The following is a 21,794-nucleotide window of genomic DNA, read 5'->3' on the forward strand; positions in this document are numbered from 1 at the left end:
AGCATGAGGCAGGCAAAGTGAACAGATATTTTTTATTTAAACTCTTCATTTGCATGTTGACTGTGCGGATGAGGAGACAGACCGGCCTTGAGTAGGGCAAACTGATGTCATCATTTTATCCTGACTAACAGAGAGCTTTCTTTTCATGTTAAATAATATTATTGAGATGTTAAAATGCTGAAAATGCTACTCTTCTGAAGGCTAGTTTAAATATTTTTAGTTCAATATCTTATTGCTTTTTTTTCTTTTGCGCTAAAAGATATCAAACAACAAAATGAAAAAATCTTAAGTATGCACAAGCCGGTTTCCAAACAAATTGTTTAACAGCTTGCTTTAAGCAATAACAACTATTTGATACTCAGACTAGAGTTTTCTCCTGAAAGAAATACATAACAATTAAAGTACAAATTGTTCTTCAACATTCCACCAATCTTCCCTTCAGGCTACACAGACCTACTACATTTTTTCCCCTTTAATCCTCCCAGCTATCCTCATCCTAGTGACTATGAGTTCCAGAAGATTGAGGTTCCCTTCCCAACACCAACATGGAGGCCTATTACCTTCTGTAACTCCAGCTCTATGGGATCTGATGGCCTCTTCTGGCCTCCAAAGGTACCAGGCACACACGTGGTGTGCAGACATTTAGACAAAATATCTACACACACATTTTTTTTAAAAAAAAGACAAAACAGTTTTCATTTTGTTTCTTCTTGTGAGGCCCATATTGAGGGGGCCGAGGGTTCATTGTGTACTCCAGGCTGGAACTCATTATGTAGCCTGGGCTGGTCTCAAACTCACAGCAATCCACCTGTCTTAGCACTGGGATTATAGGTGGATAGGGATATGAGCCACCATGCCTGGTTTATAAGAAGAGATGGGCCAAGCCTGGAACCCTGGTGCAGGGCTTGCATGAGAAAGGTGGGTTGGGCCGCTGTAGTAGGAAGCAGCTTGTTTGTTTTTCCGGATGCCCAGACTCCAAGAATAATCACACAGAAACTATATTATTTACATCACTTCTTGGTCAATCACTGAAGTGAATTGTTAGCTAGCTCTTACATCTAGAATTAACCCATTTCCAGTATTTTATATTTTACCACGAGGCTCATGGCCTACTGGCAAGGTTCCAGCATGTCTGTCTCTGGCAGCGGCTCCATGGCTTCTCTTTGACTCTTCCTCCTTTCTCCCAGCATTCAGTTTAGTTTTCCCCATCTAGCTCAACCCTGCCCTATCAACATGCCAAGGCAGTTTATTTATTCGCCAATGGTATTCACAGCATACAGAGGGGAATCCCACATCAGGCAGTGGAGTCTCTGACTCTGACCCAGTTTATGAGGTAGATAGCGCTCCCTGCTGGGATTCCAGGACAGATGCTTGGGCAGACTTAGGCTGTAAATTATCCATTGGTACTTTCTGCCCTCTGTCCTCAGGGCACACATGCACTGCTCTGTGCTCCCCACCATGTGGGGTCTCTAGGTTCTGTTCCAAGGCACAGGGCATGCTGGCAAGCTCTGGATCACCTTCTTTACTTGGTTCCTTTTCGATGAGCATGAAACTGAGGCTCAGTATCATCCCATCTAAGGTCATGCTTAAATGGCAGATCTCTACCCTAGTTCTTTCCACTACTGTGGTTTGAACCATGTACATCAAAAAACAGAACTTATCTGCTCTTTCAGAACCAAATGTCCCTAGCATTTGAAGGCTGAAAACCCTCATACCTTGATACTACTACTTGGATGAAGATCACACACAATTCGTGTGCTGGGACACCAAGGTACTGCTCCTGATCTAGAAGGAACCATGCTTGGTGGCAACACAGACAAATACACAATGCAAATACCATGAGAAAGAGAGGGCTTGCAGGGTGGGTTTTTCATCAGGGCAAAGACCAGTCACAAAGGGAAGATGACTGTTTCACGGTGGGCCATTGGGGACGGGGATCAGTCCACTGATCAAATAGAAAAACTAAGTAAGAAGAAGAAGCAGAAGGATCCAAAATGATTGATAAACCACTGTTGGCTGGGAGTTTCCCCAATAGCCCAATGAGGGGGATTTGCTGATTAAGAGCTAAAATACTCACCTGTTATGAAGCTATTACACTCACACCTCATTGCTGATTTTATGCAAAGAATTTCACCAGCTGCCAATAATCATTTGACAAATATTTACTGAGCTCCCATCTGCTTGGGAGATATGGAGGTGGACAAGACAGACAACATTCCTGCCTTCTAGATACGCTCACTCTAGCAATGGACAATGAAGAAGTCAGTCACTGAATAAATGCAGCTATTACAGGGTGTGGCGTTAGTTAGGAAAGAAAGCATTGTCTGGTACAGGGCAATTGGGGGAAGTCCTCTCAGAGGGAGCAGTGTAAGGTGGGGCTTTCATTTATTTACTTACTACGTTTGGACGTATCTTGTTATATAGCCCTGGCTGGCCATGAACTCACAGAGAACTACTTGCCTCTGCTTCCTCAGTGGTAGACTTGAAGACATTTGTCACCATGCCTGGCCCAAGGTAGGGCTTCTTAAACTTTCTATTCACAGTCCCTTTTCACCTGAGAAATTTTTACATGGCCTCAGGTATATATAGTTCTATAAAATGGTTTTATATAGTTTTATATAGTTATATAAGATAGGCATACGAATAAAAATTTTACTGCCAATAAATGAGAAAGTATCAGTTCATGTGTGTGTGTTTGTGTGTATGTGTTTGTGTTGACATGCCTTGCCATGCAAGGACCCAACACAGTACCAGTGAAACAGGGGGTGAGAGGGTCAGAAGTTCAAGGCCATTCTCTGATACATAGTGATTTTGAATCCAGTCCTGTCTCAAAAGTGGGTGAATATTTGATACTGCAGGTAAAGTATATTGGACATTTTTCAGAGCTGATCAACATTTTGACTTTATAGTTGACAATGCTTGTTGTAGGAGGCTGCTTGTTTGTTTCTGGCCACCCAGATCCCAAAGTAACCACACAGAAACTGTATTAATTAAAACACTGCTTGGCCCATTAGCTCTAGCTTCTTATTGGCTAACTCTTACATATTAATTCAACCCACCTCCATCAATCTGTGTATTGCCACGAGGCTGTGGCTTGCTGGGTAAAGTTCTGGCATCTGTCTCTGGCAGCAGGGCTACATGACTTCTCTCTGACTCTGCCTTCTTTTTCCCAGCATTCAGTTTAGTTTTCCCCACCAAGAGTCACACCAATGCAAATCTCTCTAGCATATCCCTCTTTAAATGTAAACAAACATTTATAAACAATATTTGGGGGGGGCTGGAGAGATGGCTTAAAGGTTAAGAGCATTGCCTGCTCTTCCAAAGGTCCTGAGTTCAACTCCCAGCAACCACATGGTGGCTCACAACCATCTGTAATGGGGTCTGGTGCCCTCTTCTGGCCTGCAGGCATACACACAGACAGAATATTGTATACATAATAAATAAATAAATAATAAAAAACAATATTTGGGAATATGATTGTAGTTCTCTCCAAACTGTTTCTTGCTTTTTGTTAGATGAAGTATTTTGGGGGGTGTTCATAGAGACTTTTGAGGGGGTCCTGGTACATCAAACCACATTAGTCTAGGAGGATTCCACAGGTTCTCATCCTTTGTGGAAACAAAAGAAGAAAAAAAACCCTCTTTTCTAAAGCAACAAATGCTGAGAACACCTTCTCATATACATTGTCATACAATGACAGAAGTATGTCTCTGCCACTTCTGAAACTGTTAGAAATTTCATCCTAATCCAAACCCAAGTTCACTGACCATTTTAAAATGATACTCAAGGCAACTCAAGTAGCAGCTTTTTAAGGTCAAACATTACAACACAAAACAATCTAAAGTTACACTAATTTGATATTAACATGATAAGGAACAATGATAAGAAGACTTTGTTTTACATGATCAAACAAATTTTTCTGTTTCTATAAAGGGGAAACAACTTTGCACATCCAGTAAAAACCTTGCAATTTTAGCATGCATCATTCTGCAGCTGGAGCCAAGGTGCTTCAGGCAGTGTCTGTGGGCATTTCACGCTAAGATGACTCATGTGTTGAGCATGAAGTGTGCATGTTGTGTGCTTCAGATCAAGATTATGGCCAAGTCTTGAGGCAACACAGATACGCACTACCAAAAAAGCCTCAGATTCATTATGAGCTTAATTTTCAATTGATTTTACTATTATCAAATTTTTCATGATCACCACATGAGTTAAGAAGCTAGGTTTATATATATATATTTTCTTATGTGCCCTAGGCATGAAACAGCTTTGGCCACCAAGATAGGCACCAAGCTAGGATGAACAAAGGACTCCATCTGCTCTGTCCCTGGCTGATATAAGACAACACCACCTCCAAGGTGTCTCTTTGCCCATTGCCAGGGACTAGAAGCTAGGTTTTTAGGACTGGGGAGATGGCTCAGTAGTCGAGAGCACTGGCTACTTTTGCAGAGGACCTAGGTTTGTTTCCCAGCATCCAAATGGCTCAGAACTGTCTGTAACTCCAGTTCTAGGACCTCTGAGGTTCTTTTCTACCCTGAGGGCACCAGCATGTATATATGTATGTGTGTGCATGTGTGTGTGTATGTGTGTGTGTGTGTCTACACGCACACTCATTCATTCACAGGAAATAATAAAATTTTAAAAAGAAGCTGGGCTCAAGGGCTCTCTTGTAAAGTGACTTCTGATTCCCTGAGGTGTACATGGGAAACAGCCAGTACAGAATGACATGTGTTTGGGGCACCGGGAACAGCAAGTATAAGGATAAAAACTACGGAGACATACCTAACTCCTGGAGGGTTTGTAGACCTTCTTTTCCCAGTGTGACATGTGAGAGCAAGCTCTAAGCACTTGTTTTGTAATGGAACTGTAATAGAAAACTCTTGCTATTTTGTGTGCCAGCAGTAAATGTAATGGTCTGTCCTGTCCCTTTAAGAGACAAGCCCCACCACCCCACCCACCCCCATTCCACCAAGGCAAGTGGATCTTCCTTCCTTCTGCTTCCAGCCTGAGCTTCTTCCTTTCCATCTCTCTCCTAAAGAGGCAAGTTCTGCCTCTCTCCTTCTTCCCCACTTCTCCCCTTCCCCACCCCCTCTGTTTCTCTCTTTTTTTCTCTCTCTCTGCTCTTTTCCCTTCTCCCCTATCCCTTTCCCTTCTATAACCCACTAAATAAATACCCACTTTATCAGCATGGCGCGCTTAATAGGTCTCTGTCTCTCACCCACTGCACAGCTCCGGAGCTGCCTGGGACCAGCTGCCTCCATGGCCCGCTGCCCACTGCTGCCACTCAGGGACCTGCAGCATTTTACCATAACAGTAAGAGGTATATCAATAAATGAAAAGTGGTTTATCCTCTTGTAAAACAATCTGTATTCCAAAACTTTAAAGAGTCTCATATTTCACCATTACATGGAAAATAGGGGATAAAGGTGAAGGAAGAGTCTAAAGCAGCAGCTAATCCATTTTTTTTTTTCTCTTTTGGGCCAGAAGCAGGAGAGACAAAGTCTATATAGTGATGGATCAAAGGCAGGCACTACCATGACTATCTTTCAGCTCCAAATTTTGAACAAGAACAACTGAGATCTAAAAGTAAAGTCAAAGAGCCATGGACACTTGACTTGCTAGTGGTAGGTTGGTTGGAACTCCAAATTCGGCTCTGTGAACCTTTTCCTTAATACACTGAGGATGAGCTGTTTCTAATAGATAAGCACTCAGACTATTTATGGAATTTTTTTTAGGTGGGTTCCTGAATTTCTTCTCTTGAAATGGCTCCTGCTTAGTTTTCCACTTAGTTTGAGATTCTCCTAAACTCAGGTGAAAAGCAAGTCATCTTGGACCGAGCATTGTTGACACTACTCTTAGCTAAGTGTGGAAATCAGTGTGACACAGATTGGCTACCAGAGGGAACTGTGGGCTCTTGTTCAGAGTGCAGGGTCACGTTCTACTGAATAGCCTCAGAAGTTGGCAGAAGGTAGGGAAGCTGGCCTTCAGAAAGGAAGAGGAGGTGGGATTTGGCTCACACACCTGTTGCCCACACTGGTTCACATGACTGGCTCACAGCTCTGAAGGAAATTACTGCAGTCAAGCAATGAAGCCTTGGAAGGCATGGTATCACCAGATTAACACAGGCAAATCCTCGCACTGGTACCACCGTGTGGCCTCTGTTAACACTGAAGTACACACTGCAAGGGCCAGACTTGGCACAGGACACACCAAGACCAAGTTCTTAGCACAAAGGAGATTTATTTGCCCCAGAGGGACAAAGGGCAGGGAATGATAGACAAACACGGGAGATAGAGGACAAAGGAGAAGGGGAAGGGAAGAACAAGACTGTAAGGGGAAGGGGTATTTGTTGGGGGGGGTGGATTGAAGGAAGGGGAGGGTGGGACACAAAGGACTGTGTCTGGATAGGGAGGAGACAGACAAGGCCCATAGGCAAATGGCAGTTTATAAAGGGAAGAGGGGAAACCCCCAAGTTAGGATGAGTTGGTTTGTTTTGATTGAGTTAGTTAGGGCAGCCAAAAGGGAGCTTCTGATTGCTGATCTTCAATACTTTGATAGCTGGCCCTTGGTGGTCAGCCTCTGGAGAAGGAAGTAGCCAGATAAGGGAAGAGACCTTGGTGGCTAGCTTTAGGAATGTAGTCTGTGGTTTAGGAAGATGGAGGGAAGGGCAAGGCCTGCCAGAGCTGTGTTTGCCTTGCTCCAGCCTATTAGAGTCCTTCATACTCCTGAAAAAAAGATTAAAATTTGAAAAGATGTGACTGTTACAAGAGATGAATAGCAGGAGTTGGTCGGCAAAGGAAGCAGACATAATTCCTTTCAGTGGAGTTTAGTAGGATTCCAGGACCTGGAGGCGCGACCACTCTTCCAGGGGAACCAGCTTCAGTTCCCAGAACCCACATGGCAGCTCACAACTGTCCGTAATGTAATTCCAGGGTCCTACACCCTCACATAGACATACATGCAGGCAAAACACCAATAAAACAAAAATAAATATAAAAAAGAATGAGAGAGAGAGAGAGAGAGAGAGAGAGAGAGAGAGAGAGAGAGAGAGGTGGTGGGTGGGAGAGGCAGGGGGTGGGGGGCTGCGGAGTCTCTCACCAATCCCTAGAATAAAGGGCAAGCCTGATTTTTATAACCTTCTAAAGGTGGCAGGAAGTTTCACATCCCATGGTTTAGTTCAGTGTGGCCTATGTGATAAGCAGCCAGGCACCATAAGCTAAGAAGAATAAAGGGGAAGCCTGATTCTTACAGCCTTCTAGAGGTGGCAGGAAGTTTCACATCCCATGGTTTAGTTCAGTGTGGCCTACGTGATAAGGAGCCAGGCACCATAAGCTAAGAAGAATAAAGGGCAAGCCTGGTTTTTACAGCCTTCTAGAGGTGGCAGGACGTTTCCGTCTCACTATTTAGTTCAGTGTGGTCTATGTGGTAAGGAGCCAGGCACCGTAAGCTAAGAAAAACTGTCAAGTCCCTGCACAGACTGCTTCCTAACTCCCACCTAGGGAGAGCTGTGGAGAGTCGTGGCTTGATTTAGGTTATGGGGTGGGGCTTAAAGGTTCTATGTTCTAACAGTGGCCAAAGTTTAAAATGATGAAGGATGTGGGCCAGGTTGTATACACATGTTTTCTAACTCCCCCGGGTAGTGGAATGGAGACCAGAACGGCTTGCAGGACCTGCCAGGGTTAGTATTCAGGCATCTGTACTGGCCTGCCCTTAGGGTCCTGACAGGATACGTCCTTAGCTGCACCCACTAAGAGCACCTCCTGTGCACATTTGCTTCGTTCCCTTATAAAAGGTGGGCTTTGCCCACTTACTGTCTTTTCCCTCTTCTCTCTCTCTCTCTGCGTCTCTCTCTGCCTCTCTTCTCTTCTGCTGCTCCTGTCCCCAGAGGCTGGTCTCTCCCCTTCCCCTTTTCCCACTTCCTTTCCTCCAATTATAAACAAACAAACAAACAAACAAACAAACAAATCCTCCCTGTGAGCTCTGTTGGGTGTCGTCTTTCTCTGGTGCACTTCGTTTTAAATTATAACAGCCAGGACAAAGAATGCATGAAGCCACGAATTTAACCAAGCTAGATGACTTAACAGATCTCAAACAGGCATGATCAAAGTCTTGAGTGGGTTACTGAAAATCAGTAATATCTGAGGACGCTCCTGGGCCAGCAGTCTGTAAGTTCCTCCAGTTTCGTTCTTCTGCCTTTTACCACAAGGAAGTTTGTTTGCTAACAGTGAGTAAACAGGCCTTGCAGGGGGGCGCAGGCGTTTAACCCAGCACTTGGAGGGCATAGACAAGTGGATTTCTGTGAGTTCGAGGCCAGCCTGGTCTACAGCATGAGTTCCAAGAACAGCCAGGGCTCCACAACGAAACTCTGTCTCGAAAAATAAAACAAAAGCCCAAAACAACAAAAATAGTGGATTAAACAGACAAGAGCATACATAGAAAACTCTTTTTCTCTCAGTTGCCGGGCACGCATACTAAAAGACATTAGAAAAGGTGGTGCGTGCGAGAAGTTCGCCTTTTGCGTGATTTAGCCAAGTTATTTAATTTCTTCTAAGCCTGGCTTATCTGTCTGTAAAAGAAAAAAAAAAGACTCTGGTGCAAACTCGCAGTCTTTAAGGAGATGAACACGAAACAGAGCGAATCGAGCGTTTGTGGCTGTGGATCCCGCAGCACAGGGGCCACTCCCCTTCGGCCTGCTCATCTCTGATTGGCCTTCTCGGAGGGGCGGGACCTTGGAGGGCACTAGTTATCCCGCAGAGTCAGGTCGTAGGGCAGGGACTCTGCAGACGCCGCCATGGCTGGCAGTGCTCTCCGGCCTGCGCGCTCCCTGCTCGCTGCCCTTCTGGCGCCAGCGCTGGTGGCATTACTGGTGTCGCCGGCCCGGGGTCGCGGGGGCCTGGACCACGGGGACTGGGACATGGGCTGGCGACTGCCTCCGCTGCCACCCCGCGAAGACGCGCCGCGCGTGGCCCGCTTCGTGACGCACGTCTCGGACTGGGGCGCGCTGGCCACTATCTCCACGCTGGAGGCGGTGCGCGGTAGGTCCTTCGCGGACGTCATCTCCTTCAGTGACGGTCCCCCTGGCGCGGGCAGCGGCGTGCCCTACATGTACCTGAGTCCAATGCAGCAACTAGTGAGCGACTTGCAGGTGAGCTGGAGCGATGCGCGGTTCCCCGGGTTGGACACTGCGGGGCTGGCGGCCACAGGGAGCGAACCTCTGAAGTTTAGTTCGCTACGGAGCGCGTGGGTCTTAGAGATAAGAATTTCGAACCCAGCTCAGATGACAGTCCCTTCTGGCGGCGCTGGCTGGGCAGAGATTGTAGCATTCCAGATGTTTGTTGGGCAACTCCAGAATGTTCCTACTCGCTTGTTAGTGTTCTAACCACTTGAGATAAATTCTTTGCCAGTACCTGGAGGACTTTACACCCTTCCGATTGTCATGAATCATCTTAAGGGACAGTCTCTGCACGAACTGGCCGCTTGTTATTCAGAGGCTTTACAAAGCGTACAGATTGTTGGCTAGTTATTTAGCATTTGGCTTGTGTGACTTTAGAGTTCCTCTCTCCTCTCGCTCCAGACCTTTCCTATCAGCAGTGGGAAACTACTACCGGACCTTAAGGTTGACTGCCTTCTTTGGACTACAGAACATAGTGGCCTCGATGGAGAACAGGACTCTTGGAGGATCTGGTTCCTCTTTGTCCTTTGCCTACTCTCTGGGACCAGGATAAGCTGTGGGAGGGAAGAGCCACACAGGTGCCTAGAAATGGAGCCTGGCTTGGAGCAAAGTCGGAAAGACACTGCGTGCTTGTAAAAGTCAGTTGAGAGAAACAGACTTTTTAATCAAGCACTCATGGCACCGTGTGCTGAGAGCTTTTCATTTCCACTCATTTGCTTTTATTATTATCTCTTGGAATAACTCTTAGGAGTAGGTTTGACTGTTGCCATGATGACATGAGGTTAAGCAATGTGCAAAGCCAGGGGGCCAACTCTAGCTCACCTCAGATCCACCTGTCTTCAAAGAACAGGACACAGACTGGAACCCATGAACCCAGAGGCCAGTTTCCTTCAGCCTACACAGAGATCTGTTTTGTTCTTTTTTTAATTTTATATATTTATATTTTATATATGAGTGTACACCTGCATGCCAGAAGAGGGCATGAGATCCCATTACAGGTGGTTGTGAGCCACCATGTGATTGCTGGGAACTGAACTCAGGACATCCGGAAGAACAGCCAGTGTTCTTAACCGCTGAGCCACCTCTCCAGGCCTAGGCTGTCTTTTAAAACTATGATTATAGGGGCTGGGGAAATAGCCCAGTTGGTAAAGTACATGCCAGAAAAGCTTGAGGACCGTTTGGTCTTCGTTACCCATGTAAAAAGCGAGGTGTGAAGGTATGTACTTGTGATCCTCACTGGACAGGCAGACACAGCTCCCTGTCCAGCCAGCCTAGCTGAGTCAGTGAGCTTCAGGCCCCAGGGAGAGACCTTGTCTCAAGTCTCAAAAAACAAGTTGGATGGCTCCAGCTTGTGAGGAGTGACATCCATAGCTGACCTCCGGGCCACACCACACACTCATTAACACCTGTGCACCTGTGGTACACCAGCGCTCTCCTCACACGTACACAACACAGACACGCAGTACGCGCACGCATGCACGCACGCACGTGCGCACACGCAGACCACAGATGCATGATAAATCACAAACAGAATCTGCACTCTAACATTTAAAGTGTCTTAACCTTCGTGAAAAAATCAGAAGATCTAGCAGCCCTGGGAGTGGGGGCGGAGCTTATCTTCTGAGAAACAAAAAGAATAGAAGCCGCTGCCTCCTCCAGCCCAGATATGTTCACCCCAGTTCACCGTTTCCTTCTTCCCAGCCCTCCTCACTCCTCTAGGCATCTGCTGTTCACAGATTCCCTCTACTCCAGGGATGGCACTCGAATGACCCGCAGGTCTCTTGAGAAGGGGTCTCAAAATGCACCCACTTCCAAGACACTTTACCTTGAAACAGTGCCCTGTGTTCCCTCAAAGCCTGCTGATGATTCTGCCAGGAAGGGGACAGATGGAGCATCACTATTACTGTAATCTTATTTATATTTGTGAGTTGTCTAGGGAGTGCTGGTGTCGTCCTCGCTGCAGAAACGAAGACACTGAGATTTAGAGGTAGCGGGGCTCACTTGTGGCCACCTAGCTCATGGCCATCAAGGTAGGACTTCAGTGAGCTACTTCATGTGTAGAAAAGAGGCAGATGTGAGGAACCCACCCAAGGTTTCAGTTCCTGTGATGGTATTGAAAAGATGTGAACATGTCAGTGCTCATGATATGAACGTGACGGATGCTGACTCAGTTAGCCAGCCAGAGTTGGCTTCTGCTCTTCTCTTCTTCTTGCTTCCAACCAGCAAGAGTCTCTTCATGCCTTCCCATTAGGTTAGAAGAACTTCTGCCATGTAAAATGCCAGACATCGCCCTCAGAGACAAGTTGTGAGGTTTAGAGTCTACGTCTTTTTGGAGTGTTCCTCTTGTCTAGTTTTTTGGTGTGTAATGTTTTTGTATAATAAATGTTTATAGGAAGAATTTGTTGGTGCTGGTTGATAATGTAGTAGCAAGTTGGGCTGTAGAGCCAGCGAGTCAAAAGTAAAATTGATAGAGAGTGCTTGCCTAGGATGCTGGAAGCACTGAGCTGTATCCCAGTGTTACAGAAAGGAGGCTTGGTGGTACAGGCCTATAGTCTCAGTATTTTGGAGGTGGGGGCAGAAGGGTTAGCAGTTCAAAGTTATTCTTTGCTATCTGGTGAGTTCAAGACCTGGCTGGACTATATAAGGTCCTATCTCAAATAAAACAAAATCATTTTTATCTTTCCTTCCTTCTTGGCACTTCTCTCTTGTGATATAACCAGGTTATTCCTGATTTCTTTTCCCCTTTGACCTATTAAAAACAAGTCAGTTTCTAACCCCGTGGTTCTTCTGATACTTTAAATGTGCACAGTCATGCTTTTCCTTCTGCTTAGGATTTACTTCCACATTTGTGTTCATGTTGGGCCTCACCAGACTCTTGTATTCCTGATTGCCTTCATTTAGTGTCTGTCAGATAGGAGTTCCATTTCCCTCTTTTTCTCGGAAACCCTCAGCGTCCTGACTTGTGGAATAGTTATTTTCTCAGTAAACACGTTAGAATTCTCACTGCCTCTCCACATCCCTCGGTTTTTCTTCTGCTTCCTTTGTTTCCATCTCTGCTCCTTCCCCTTCATTGACCCGGTGCTTGGCTAAGTCCTCACTACTTCCAGCTAGGAAGTTCTCAAACAACTCTTAAACTGTCTGGACCACCCTGCCCACCAGACTTACAGTAGCAAAATACAGCGTTGCCCAACACACAAGGGGCTTCACCAATGCTGCCCGCTGCTATTCAAGAATCACCTCAAGTGCTTCTCACCCTGGGTGTGGGAGCTGGGGAGATGGCTCATCAGGAAAAGAGCTTGCCATGCAAGTGTCAAGGGTTCAGATCCCTGGCGCCCACATAGAAAGCCAACCTGTCGGCCTGTAATCCCCCTGCTTGGCAAGTGGAGACGGGGAGTTTCTGGGTTGAACAAACACCCTCCCTGCTTTAGGAAATAAGGTAGAGGTTGATCCAAAAAGACATCCAGTGTCATCTGACTCCACACCTACATCTGCCCACATACATGGGGACACACACGCATGCACACGGACACACAGGCATGCACACACACATAAATAAAACCTTGGGTGCAGATTGGTAGCAGGAATCGTCATCTTAACAAATTGTAGGGAATTTTGGAAAGCCCTGCTTTAGGATGCCTACCTAGACCCTAAGCTGGGGTTTGAGTCGTGCTCACCTCCTCCCGGCCCCTCCATCCCTTGGCTTCCTCTTACAGTGGCTTTCTCTGTAATGGCTATGGAGTCTTATACTTTCCCAGTCTACATTCCCTCTGCCTTAATACACCTTCCTGCTCCCGTCCTGATTTTGCTTATGTCTGACTTCTCAACCAGATCTGGAATTCACAGGGAAGAAACCTTATCTGAACTCTTTCCCTTGTTCCCCCCCCTTTTTTGGGGGGGGGGGTGAGTAGAAGGGGAAGATCCTCTCGACATTTGCTTGAAGACAGCAAATATTTTAGCTAGGATGCTAGGATTAAAGGTATGCACCACCATGTCCAGCAAGATTGACTTTAACTGTGGCTGTCTGTGTATGGGCGCTGTCATAGGGCAGATGTGGGAACCCTTGGGACTGAAGTTACAAGTGGTTGTGAGCCACTGGACATGGGTGCTGGGAACCGAACGTGGGCCCCGTGGGAGAGCAGTCCATGCTCTTGCCTTCTGAGCCCTTTCTGTTTTCCTCTTTCCTGAGAGTCTCTGGGACTCTGTGTTTTTGGTGGGCCATTGTGAAATAGGAAAGTTGACCCCAAAACCACTCGGGGTGAAGGCAGTTGTGAATTTGCAGTCTTGTGGAAGGACGCTGGGTTCTGGAGAGAAAGGAATTGAGTCTTTCTGCCTTAGTGTTGAATCAGAGGGAAGAATTCTCTTGTTACAGAAGCTGGGAGGAGAATAAGCAACTCTCCCTCTTGGAGATCACGTGACAACTTCTGCAGTCACGAGATAACCCCGCAGCATGACTCAGCTACTTTCTTGTTTAAATTGTGTAATTAGGCTGTTCAAGCAACTGTGGCTTTTTATGAACTGTTTTGTTTGGTTTCGTTTTTTATTAGAGTTTGACCCTGTAGATATTTCAGTGAGGGCTATCAACAGCCCTGGTTTGGGGGATACTGTATTTATACTTCTGACAATCATGGAATAGATAACAGATATGCTAAAACATTCCCCGTAGATTGTTCATTTAAAACCTGGCACCTCTCCACACACACTTGGTGGGGATCAGAACCGGTCTCCACCTGCGGACTGTTTTCCCTTCTTCGGGGAGGCTTGCAGTTCACTGTTCCGTGTAAGTGCGATACCTGGAGGGACCGCACATCTGCAGCTCGCATTGTACTCTCCAGAAACCGCAGGTCACATGCACGGCTCTTCGTTTTTCTCTCTGCAGGAACATCCAGAGGCTACGCTGACACTGTCTTTGGCACAGACTGTCTTCTGTAGGAAACATGGATTTGATCCCCAGAGTCCCTTGTGTGTTCATATAATGTTGTCGGGAACTGTGACCAAGGTGAGTGGTGACTTCCACGAGGAGAGATGGGCCAGAATGTCATGGTATTAGAAACAAGGAAGGAGTCTTTGAAGAATAACATGCAGTTGATTTGTTAGTGGGTGCACAGTAAGAACACCTTCTCACACAAACAGTGAGTCCAAGAACGTAAGGCTGTGGTGGGGATCCATCATGTAGGTGTTCAGTAGGACTCTAAAGGGACAAAGAACCTATGTCTTAAAGCCAAACATGTCACATTTGGAAGATTCTATGTAAAAACACTCTTGTTAAGAAATATCTGCTCTTACAGAGCCATTGCTCTCTAATTTCATGAGAGTTCCATGTTCCCATGTTCGACACCAATAAGAGGGGTGTCTGTTACTAACTAGAAGTATGTCTGGACAGTTTGGGCTGAGTGCTGGAGAGAAGAGGTTAGATACAATCCACAGTGCTGAGTGTGGTGGTGCATGCTTCTAATCCAAGCACCCAGGAGGCAGAGACAGGCAGATATCTGTGAGTTCAAGACCAGCCCGGTCTACATAGTGAATTCCAGACAGCTAGCTCTTCATAGTGAGACTCCATCTCTAAAACCAAACAGAAAAAAGATCTATGGAATGCCAGTGGACAGGTGTCACGTACATAGTCTTATTGCTGAGCCAGTGATTTGCTTTCTGGCCTTTGTGACTTCAGGTCTGGACGTTCTCGTGGGTATATCTCTGTGGGTGGTGTCCTTGACTGACAGGAGCAAACCGGGAAGTAACAAATGCTCTTGGGTCCCATCGTGTTACTTCTTCGCATGTTCACCCTTCACACGCAGCTTTTCACATGTGCAGATAGATCCTGGGGTGGGTGGGACGCTACTCTCAGGCCCAGGTGACACCAGTGTGTCTGAGCCGGTACAGTGGAAGCTCAGGCTCACTGTTGAGCAGCGCATCTCGGTCCTTACGGACTGTTTTGATGCATGTGTCGTTACAAGTGTGAAATCATCGTTGTCTATTTTCTCCGAGCTTCCATTTATTCTGGAATCTGAAGACCAGGGTTTGCAGCTGAATAAGTTCTCAGGCAGGGTGTGTGGTGTGAGAACCACACATTGTTAGTGAAGGAGAAATCCAAGAGTCAGTCTGTTTCTCCCCGGTTTATCCTTCAGGTGAATGAAAAGGAAGCAGACTATGCGAAGAATTCGTTGTTCCTGCGACACCCTGAGATGAAGACTTGGCCTTCCAGCCATAATTGGTTCTTTGCAAAGTTAAATATAACCAACATCTGGGTCTTGGACTACTTTGGTGGACCGAAAGTCGTGACCCCTGAAGAATATTTTAATGTCACATTGCAGTAAGTGAGTATACATTTCTCACCTGTCCAGCATCATCCTTCCCTGCCTCCCAAGGCGAGGGGGTTTAACGTTTCATATGATGCAGACCCTTGCATAATCTAGGATCCACTCTTAAAATAATAAAATACATAGGTTACAAAAGAAGCCAGGCACAGTACTGCATCCCTTTAATGCCAGCACTTGGAAGGTAGAAGCAGGGGAGATCTTGGTGAGTTCTAGGACAGCCAGAGCTATATAGTGAGATCAACCAAACAATGAACAACTCTTAAAATATACCTATAAAATACTTTTAAATGTGTGATACAGCATTGGTAAGCTTCTGAATTAACATTAAATAGTGTAAAATCTAGTAATGACGTTGGGCAGTGGTGGCACACACCTTTAATCTTAGCACTTGGGAGGCAGAGGCAGGCGGATCTCTGTGAGTTTGAAGCCAGCCTGGTCTACAGTGAGTTCCAGGACAGCCAGGACTGTTACACAGAGAAACCCTGTCCTGAAAAACCGAAAAGAAAAAAGAAGAAAAATCTAGTAATGACATATACCTGTAACCCCAGTCCTTGGGAGGCAGAGACAACCTCTTGGATTAGGAATTCAAGGCCAGCCTCAGCTACATGGTGAGGCTGAAGTCAGCCTGGGTTATGTGAAACTGTGTTTCAAACAAAAACAAACAATGAGGATTCTAGTAATGAGCCCATAACTCTCTCAAAGTAGTGGAAACGAGAGACTATATAACGTTTACCACACCATAATCATAGTACAATGTCAAGGGATCTTTGATTTCTCTATTGCTGTTGGAGATGGTCACAGATACCCTGTCACGTCTATGGTTTATCATCTGCAATCATCCCTGAAGGAATAACAAATTTCACTTAGAGCTCAATGAAAGGTGGGGGAGTTTCATTCAGGTCACTGTCGCCCATGAACTCCCCCTGGGGTCTGGGCTACCTGTGCCTGTGGGACTGCAGACGGTATGCATGGCTTGGGAGGACTATCTAAGAAGCAGGCTTGCTGCTCTGGCCTGTGCTGCACCACATCTGAGTCTGAGCAAGTGACTCTTTCCTGCCAGCATCACTGGGATGCCTGTGGGGAGATGTGGTTTATTCCTCTGGAGGTGATGAAGTTGGGACCAAAGGGGCCCCTGGAGAGAAAGGAGATGGGGGTGGGGTAGGGGTGCTGGAGGTGTAAGTTCAGCAGCTGGGACCTGGGGCTTGGGCATGAATCTCAGCATTACAAAATAAAAGTAGTAGAATTATCAACGACTGGAGACATAGCTCAACAGTCCAAGGTTTGGTCCCCAGTACCATCTTGTCTGAAAGCAGCCCAGAAGCAGGCTCCAAAGATGGACTGGGGCAGAAAGAAGAGGGCAATCAGATCTGGAGTGAGGTCAAGGTTCAGGGGACAGAGTGTTTCCTAAGTGGCAATAGGAATTTGGCTATATGTGACCTCTGCAAGCTTGAGAGCTGATAATGACGACGCTAACAGTCGCAGCTAGAGTCTGTTGAACGTGTTTTACCGGTTGGTGCTATGCTTCACGTGATTAGGTTAGTTTCTCACCACACCCGGATAAAGCAGTGATCCCCAGGCTGTAAAATGGAGCACCTGGCCGAGAAATGCCAGGCTTGCTCAATGCCTTTCGGCCAGGAGGTGGCAGTGCTGGGATTCAAACGAAAGCATCCTAGCGCGGAAGCCAGGGACTCCGAACCAGGTGCTGTTGCTGGGCCTGCCACTCCAAGTTCATTTTTAGTTCACTTCCTGTTTGTGATGACTGACAGCTCTGTAGGGAGATGGGTGAGGATAGTCAGATAGATTTATATGTCGTGCCTGAATGAAAATAGGTGCAGTAAAGAAACCAAAATAGCAGCTCCTTGGGTGGAAAGGGAAGTTTATGCCAAATTGCCAAGGCTGTCTCCTGGGAAAGCAAGGAGAAGTAACAGGGAAAACATTTCTAGAGTTAAATGAGAACAGGGAAAAGGGCTTGTGAGCTGGGGGTGGGGCTTGTGAGCTGGGGTGGGGCTTGTGAGCAGAGACTAAGAGTTTAAGAGAGGCAGCTTAACCTTGTCTTAGGTTCCACAGTCCCTCTTGCAGGAGAGAAGAATGACTTCCTTTTTAGCAAGTAGGAACTTTCTTCAAGTCTCTGAGATAATGCCTGACCTTGGGAAAAGGAATTTCTTCGGGGACCAGACCATTCTCAGTCTGGAGCTTAAATTCTTAATGTTTGTCTTATTCCATTACGGAACAACGCAGGTGGAATTATGTAGCCCCCAGCCTACCCCAGTGGTTGTAATTTTTAACAGCAAAGCTCAGGGTTCTATTGTGTTCCTGCCCCTGTAGTCTGAGCAGAGCTGAGGGTAGTGCATGGCCCAGCCCACAGCAGGTGTTGGGGAAGCAGCTGCTGATTGGCACTTGATTGAAACAAAGTCTTTCAATCGTCTGAGTGAAGAACTCAGCCTTCCTAGCGTTGATTTTGCTGCTGTGTGTGCGGGAGAAGAGGCACAGGGCCTCTGACCCTCCTCTGGGCTGGCCAAGCGTCTTCTGTTATAGGATGTGGAGGTAGCAATTGCTGAGATCATCACCACGCACCATATTATCAAGGAGACTGACAGCAAGAATGATGGGCCGCTCTTTGAGGTTAGAGTTTTCCTTCCCGGGACATCACGATCTCCTTAGTGCAGTTATCTCTGTGTAAATAACATGCCCTGGGCAGTGCTTACTTTAATAACAAAATAAAATTATGTTTTCCCATAAGTCTCTGCTCTGAGTGAGTAAAATAGAGGCCCCCACCTCTGTTATGTAGCGGGTAAGTGCTTTTCTGCAGCTTAGAGATAAGAGGGGACCTTTGGTCTGGTCCTGAGGGGAGGATGGGAGAGCAGGGCCAGGCGTCCCCTGCTGTGCAGTACTATGGAAGGAAGGCATCTAAAAACTGCTGTGGGTACCTCTGGCCACTGATTGCTACTTCACTCTTTGAGTGAGACTTCCTCCTAGCTCCTTACTGCCGTTTGTGTCACAGTCCAGGGAGTGGACAGTTGTACCTGTGAGGACTGTGGTCTGTCCATTCTCAGAGCCACTAACGGGGTCCTCATGGCATTCTGGAGTTTGCCCAGATCCGCCTCAGAAGATGCTGTTTCTCTAAACAGCACAGGGTCTTCTGCCTGTAGCTGCTGGCTGGGACACTGGAATGAATGGTGTCCTGAGAAAGTGTCCACACAGGAACCTGGAGGTCAGGGCTGACACCAGACCTAACTAAATGACCTGCTTCATTGGGTTGCTGGACCAAGCCGGTCTGCTAACTTGCCTGTTGAGTGAAGGTTTGAAGGACTTCTTGAGGCGTTTGCTGACGTCCTGGAGGCAGCTTTTCTCAGGCTTCACTTTATCACTCGGATGTCTCTTACCAAGGCTGAGGCAGAGATTTCCTGGTTGTAATGTTATGCCCAGATCACGGAGTCCCCCCAAAGCCAGCAGGAGACCGAGTCCCATGTGTAAAAACAAAGAGCCTTTATTCTTATACAATTTTGAAAACTCAGTCTCTCCAACGTTCGGAGTGATCGGAGAGGCCCCATCTCAGTTGGAGTTGGGTTTTTATAGTAGCAAAGGTGGGGGTGAGGGATTTGTAAGGTTTCGAACCCTGATTGGCTGACATTTGTCTAGGGGTGTCCTGGTAAAAGGCGACGGGTGTGTGCTGGCAGGTGATCCTGTCTACAATAGTTGAAATGTTTCTTTGGGTGGTCAGTTCCTGGGTGGTGCCTGGGTAGTCTCAGTTTGTGGTCTTTATTGGAACCAGGTATTGCCTCAGGGTAAACTACTGAGACTCAAGTCTCTGTTGAGCTTGTCGCGGCTGGATCCGTGATCTGTTAACCCCAGTCAGAACAGAAAGACAGACAAGGTCACCTCCTAGCTGGGCCCAGTATCAATTGGTACAGGTCAGTCACTTCTCTCTTGTTTTGATGTTCAGGACCCCTTTTGTGTTGTAAAGGTTTCTGCCCCCCCCCCCAGAGTCTTTTGTTTCCCAGGCTAGTCTAAAACTTCTCTTTATAGCCAAGGATAACCTTGAGCTCCTGCTCCTCCTGCCTCCACCTCCAGAGTGAGCCACCTTGTGAGTTCATCAAACTCAGAGTTCTGTGAATACCAGGCAAGCAACCTGTGACATTGACCGAGATGTCAGAATCATCCACGGAGAGCAGAGGAGCTCCTTAAAAGATTATCCTTGGGCGTTGGGCCCTGTCCTGCATTTACTAAAACCAGGACCGGGAGTCACTGAAATTAACTTAAAACATTAAACTTTTAGGTCTGAGTGTTTCTCTAGTCTTTCCTGGGAACACATAAACTGTTAAGAGTGGCCCACCCAGCTAATAAGATAACTGTTTGTCTCTCTTTCCGTTTCCAGGTGAAGCAGAATGTGGTGAACCGACCCACCCCAGCAAAGAGCCGTAGATGGCTCCGCACACTTAAAGGGCTTGCTGTTGTCTGCAGCTTTCCTGGGCTGTCAGTGGACTCTGCCACCCGCTGGTTGATCTTGTTTGCTTGCCTGTTTACAGAATGCTGTTGGTCCTAGAGTGGGGTCTCTTGGAAGATGTGGTTGCTGAATTTAAAACTTGTGTTTCGAAGCCATTTTCACAGAAAAATGCCATTCATTCTAATCAAGGATTTTTTCTTTCATCTATTCCCAGTGTTTTTTCTTCAGTTGTGCCCATAGATGGGCAATGTAGACCAGGTGTAGATTGCCCATCGGCACTTGAGGTACCAAGTCCAGGTGCTTTATTCCTGATGGCCACTGTGCCTGGAGGGTGACCCCTTCACCCAGCTGCCTCTGGAGCCTGTGCAGAGGAGCCTGGAGTGGGGAGACCTGAGCAGAGGGTGTGCCCCGGATACAGAGTGCTGTGTGAACCCTTCAGATGTGGAAGGAGTGAACTTCCTAGTCACGTCGGCTTGTAGGGCTGATCCCGCACAGGACAAATGTGTCTTCTGTAAAACTCCGCGAATGTCTCATGTTCCAAAGTCATAGTTACCCAGAGCAAAGAAGTCAGAAATGTTTCCTGTTTTCATCTTCCACCTAAGTAGGCACTGAATATTCATTCTTCGTCCTTCAAAACATATACACATGGGCTGGGGCCCAGGGGCAGCTCGCTTGATGGCATGCTTGCCCAGCATGCGTGGGGCCCTGGGCCTCGACCCCAGCATTGAAACAAACGAGCAAAAACCAAAACAATATGTTTTATTTGCATGAAAAGAGGATTGCAGAAGGAAAGGAATTTGTCTGTGTTAGATTTTTTTCTTCAAAAGAAGAATTAAAAGAATTACAAGAGGAATTAGCCCAGGCACCAACCACAGCCCAAGCCTTCCTCAGATGCTCTGTGTCTCAGAGCTCCTGGCGCTGCTTCCGGAGTCATCCATCTGTGGGAGATAACTTGGTAACATGGCATTAAAAAATGTTTCTGGAGCTGGGTGGTGGTGGCGCACGCCTTTAATCCCAGCACTTGGGAGGCAGAGGCAGGCAGATCTCTGTGAGTTCGAGGCCAGCCTGGTCTACAAGAGCTAGTTCCAGGACAGGCTCCAAAGCCACAGAGAAACCTTGTCTCGAAAAAACAAAACAAACAAAACTGTTTCTGGGCTAGAGGGACGGCTCAGCATCTAAGAATGTGGACTGCTCTCTCGGAGGAACTGGTCCAAGGCTCAGGCAGACACAGCTGCTCAGAACTCCAGCTCTGGAATCAAATCCCTCCGGCCTCTGGGGGCACCAGCACACACATAGACACTCACATACACACAATTAAAAATAGCACATTTTAAAACGTACTAGGTAGCTTCGTCTCCTGTATTCATGATCTCAGATGACGTTAGAGTCCTTTTAATGAAGTGCGGGGTGTCAAACCACTGACCCCTACGGCGGCAAAAAGAAGTTAAATAGGAGCCATAATGCTGGAAAAATAGATGATAAACTAAACAAATCCTGCAAATGACTTTTCAAGAAAAAAAATTATAAACAACCAGAGTCTTGTCATTCAAGTCATTAACAATTAAAAGCGCTATTTTAACGAGGTGTGTTGGACTGCTTTCAGAGATCCAGATGTTTGTTCCAAAGCTTCACTGCACTGCTCAAGCAGTGTTCTCGTTTAACCACACTCCTAAGTCAGCACTTGCTCCAGGACTCGGAGGGAATCACGCCGCTCTTTTCCAAGAGCTCATCATGTCCTAGAATGTGGGGAATGTCGGAGTCTAGGCTTGGGCTCCGGCATGCTCTGCAGAACTGGGTTGAGGGCATCTCCCAGGTTTTCTCTTTTTCTTCCCGCTTACTGTGACTTCTGTCCTCGGCATTTGGT

At 46.7% G+C, this 21,794-nt stretch overlaps 1 protein-coding gene and 1 non-coding gene across 3 annotated transcripts; one reads left to right on the top strand and one right to left on the bottom strand.

Annotated features, from left to right (window-relative positions):
• Positions 1 to 4,243: 4,243 nt before the first annotated feature.
• Positions 4,244 to 4,385, bottom strand: LOC142859238 (small nucleolar RNA SNORA48). Its single transcript, XR_012912153.1, has one exon. It is a non-coding gene; the product is annotated as a small nucleolar RNA SNORA48 (small nucleolar RNA).
• Positions 4,386 to 8,751: 4,366 nt separating this feature from the next.
• Creg1 (cellular repressor of E1A stimulated genes 1) lies at positions 8,752 to 21,509 on the top strand. 2 transcript variants are annotated; one of them, XM_075988493.1, is made up of 4 exons: positions 8,752 to 9,145; positions 14,049 to 14,168; positions 15,295 to 15,483; positions 19,862 to 21,509. In XM_075988493.1, the coding sequence occupies exons 1-3, from the start codon at positions 8,792 to 8,794 to the stop codon at positions 15,481 to 15,483; spliced, it is 663 nt and encodes a 220-aa protein (XP_075844608.1). In that variant the 5' UTR covers positions 8,752 to 8,791; the 3' UTR covers positions 19,862 to 21,509. The 2 variants fall into 2 exon arrangements, with proteins under 2 accessions (XP_075844608.1, XP_075844609.1); XM_075988494.1 differs by having other exon boundaries at positions 15,295 to 15,479.
• The last annotated feature ends 285 nt before the right edge of the window (positions 21,510 to 21,794 follow it).

The sequence above is a fragment of the Microtus pennsylvanicus genome, chromosome 10 (assembly GCF_037038515.1).
Source record: "Microtus pennsylvanicus isolate mMicPen1 chromosome 10, mMicPen1.hap1, whole genome shotgun sequence".
NCBI lineage: Eukaryota > Metazoa > Chordata > Mammalia > Rodentia > Cricetidae > Microtus > Microtus pennsylvanicus.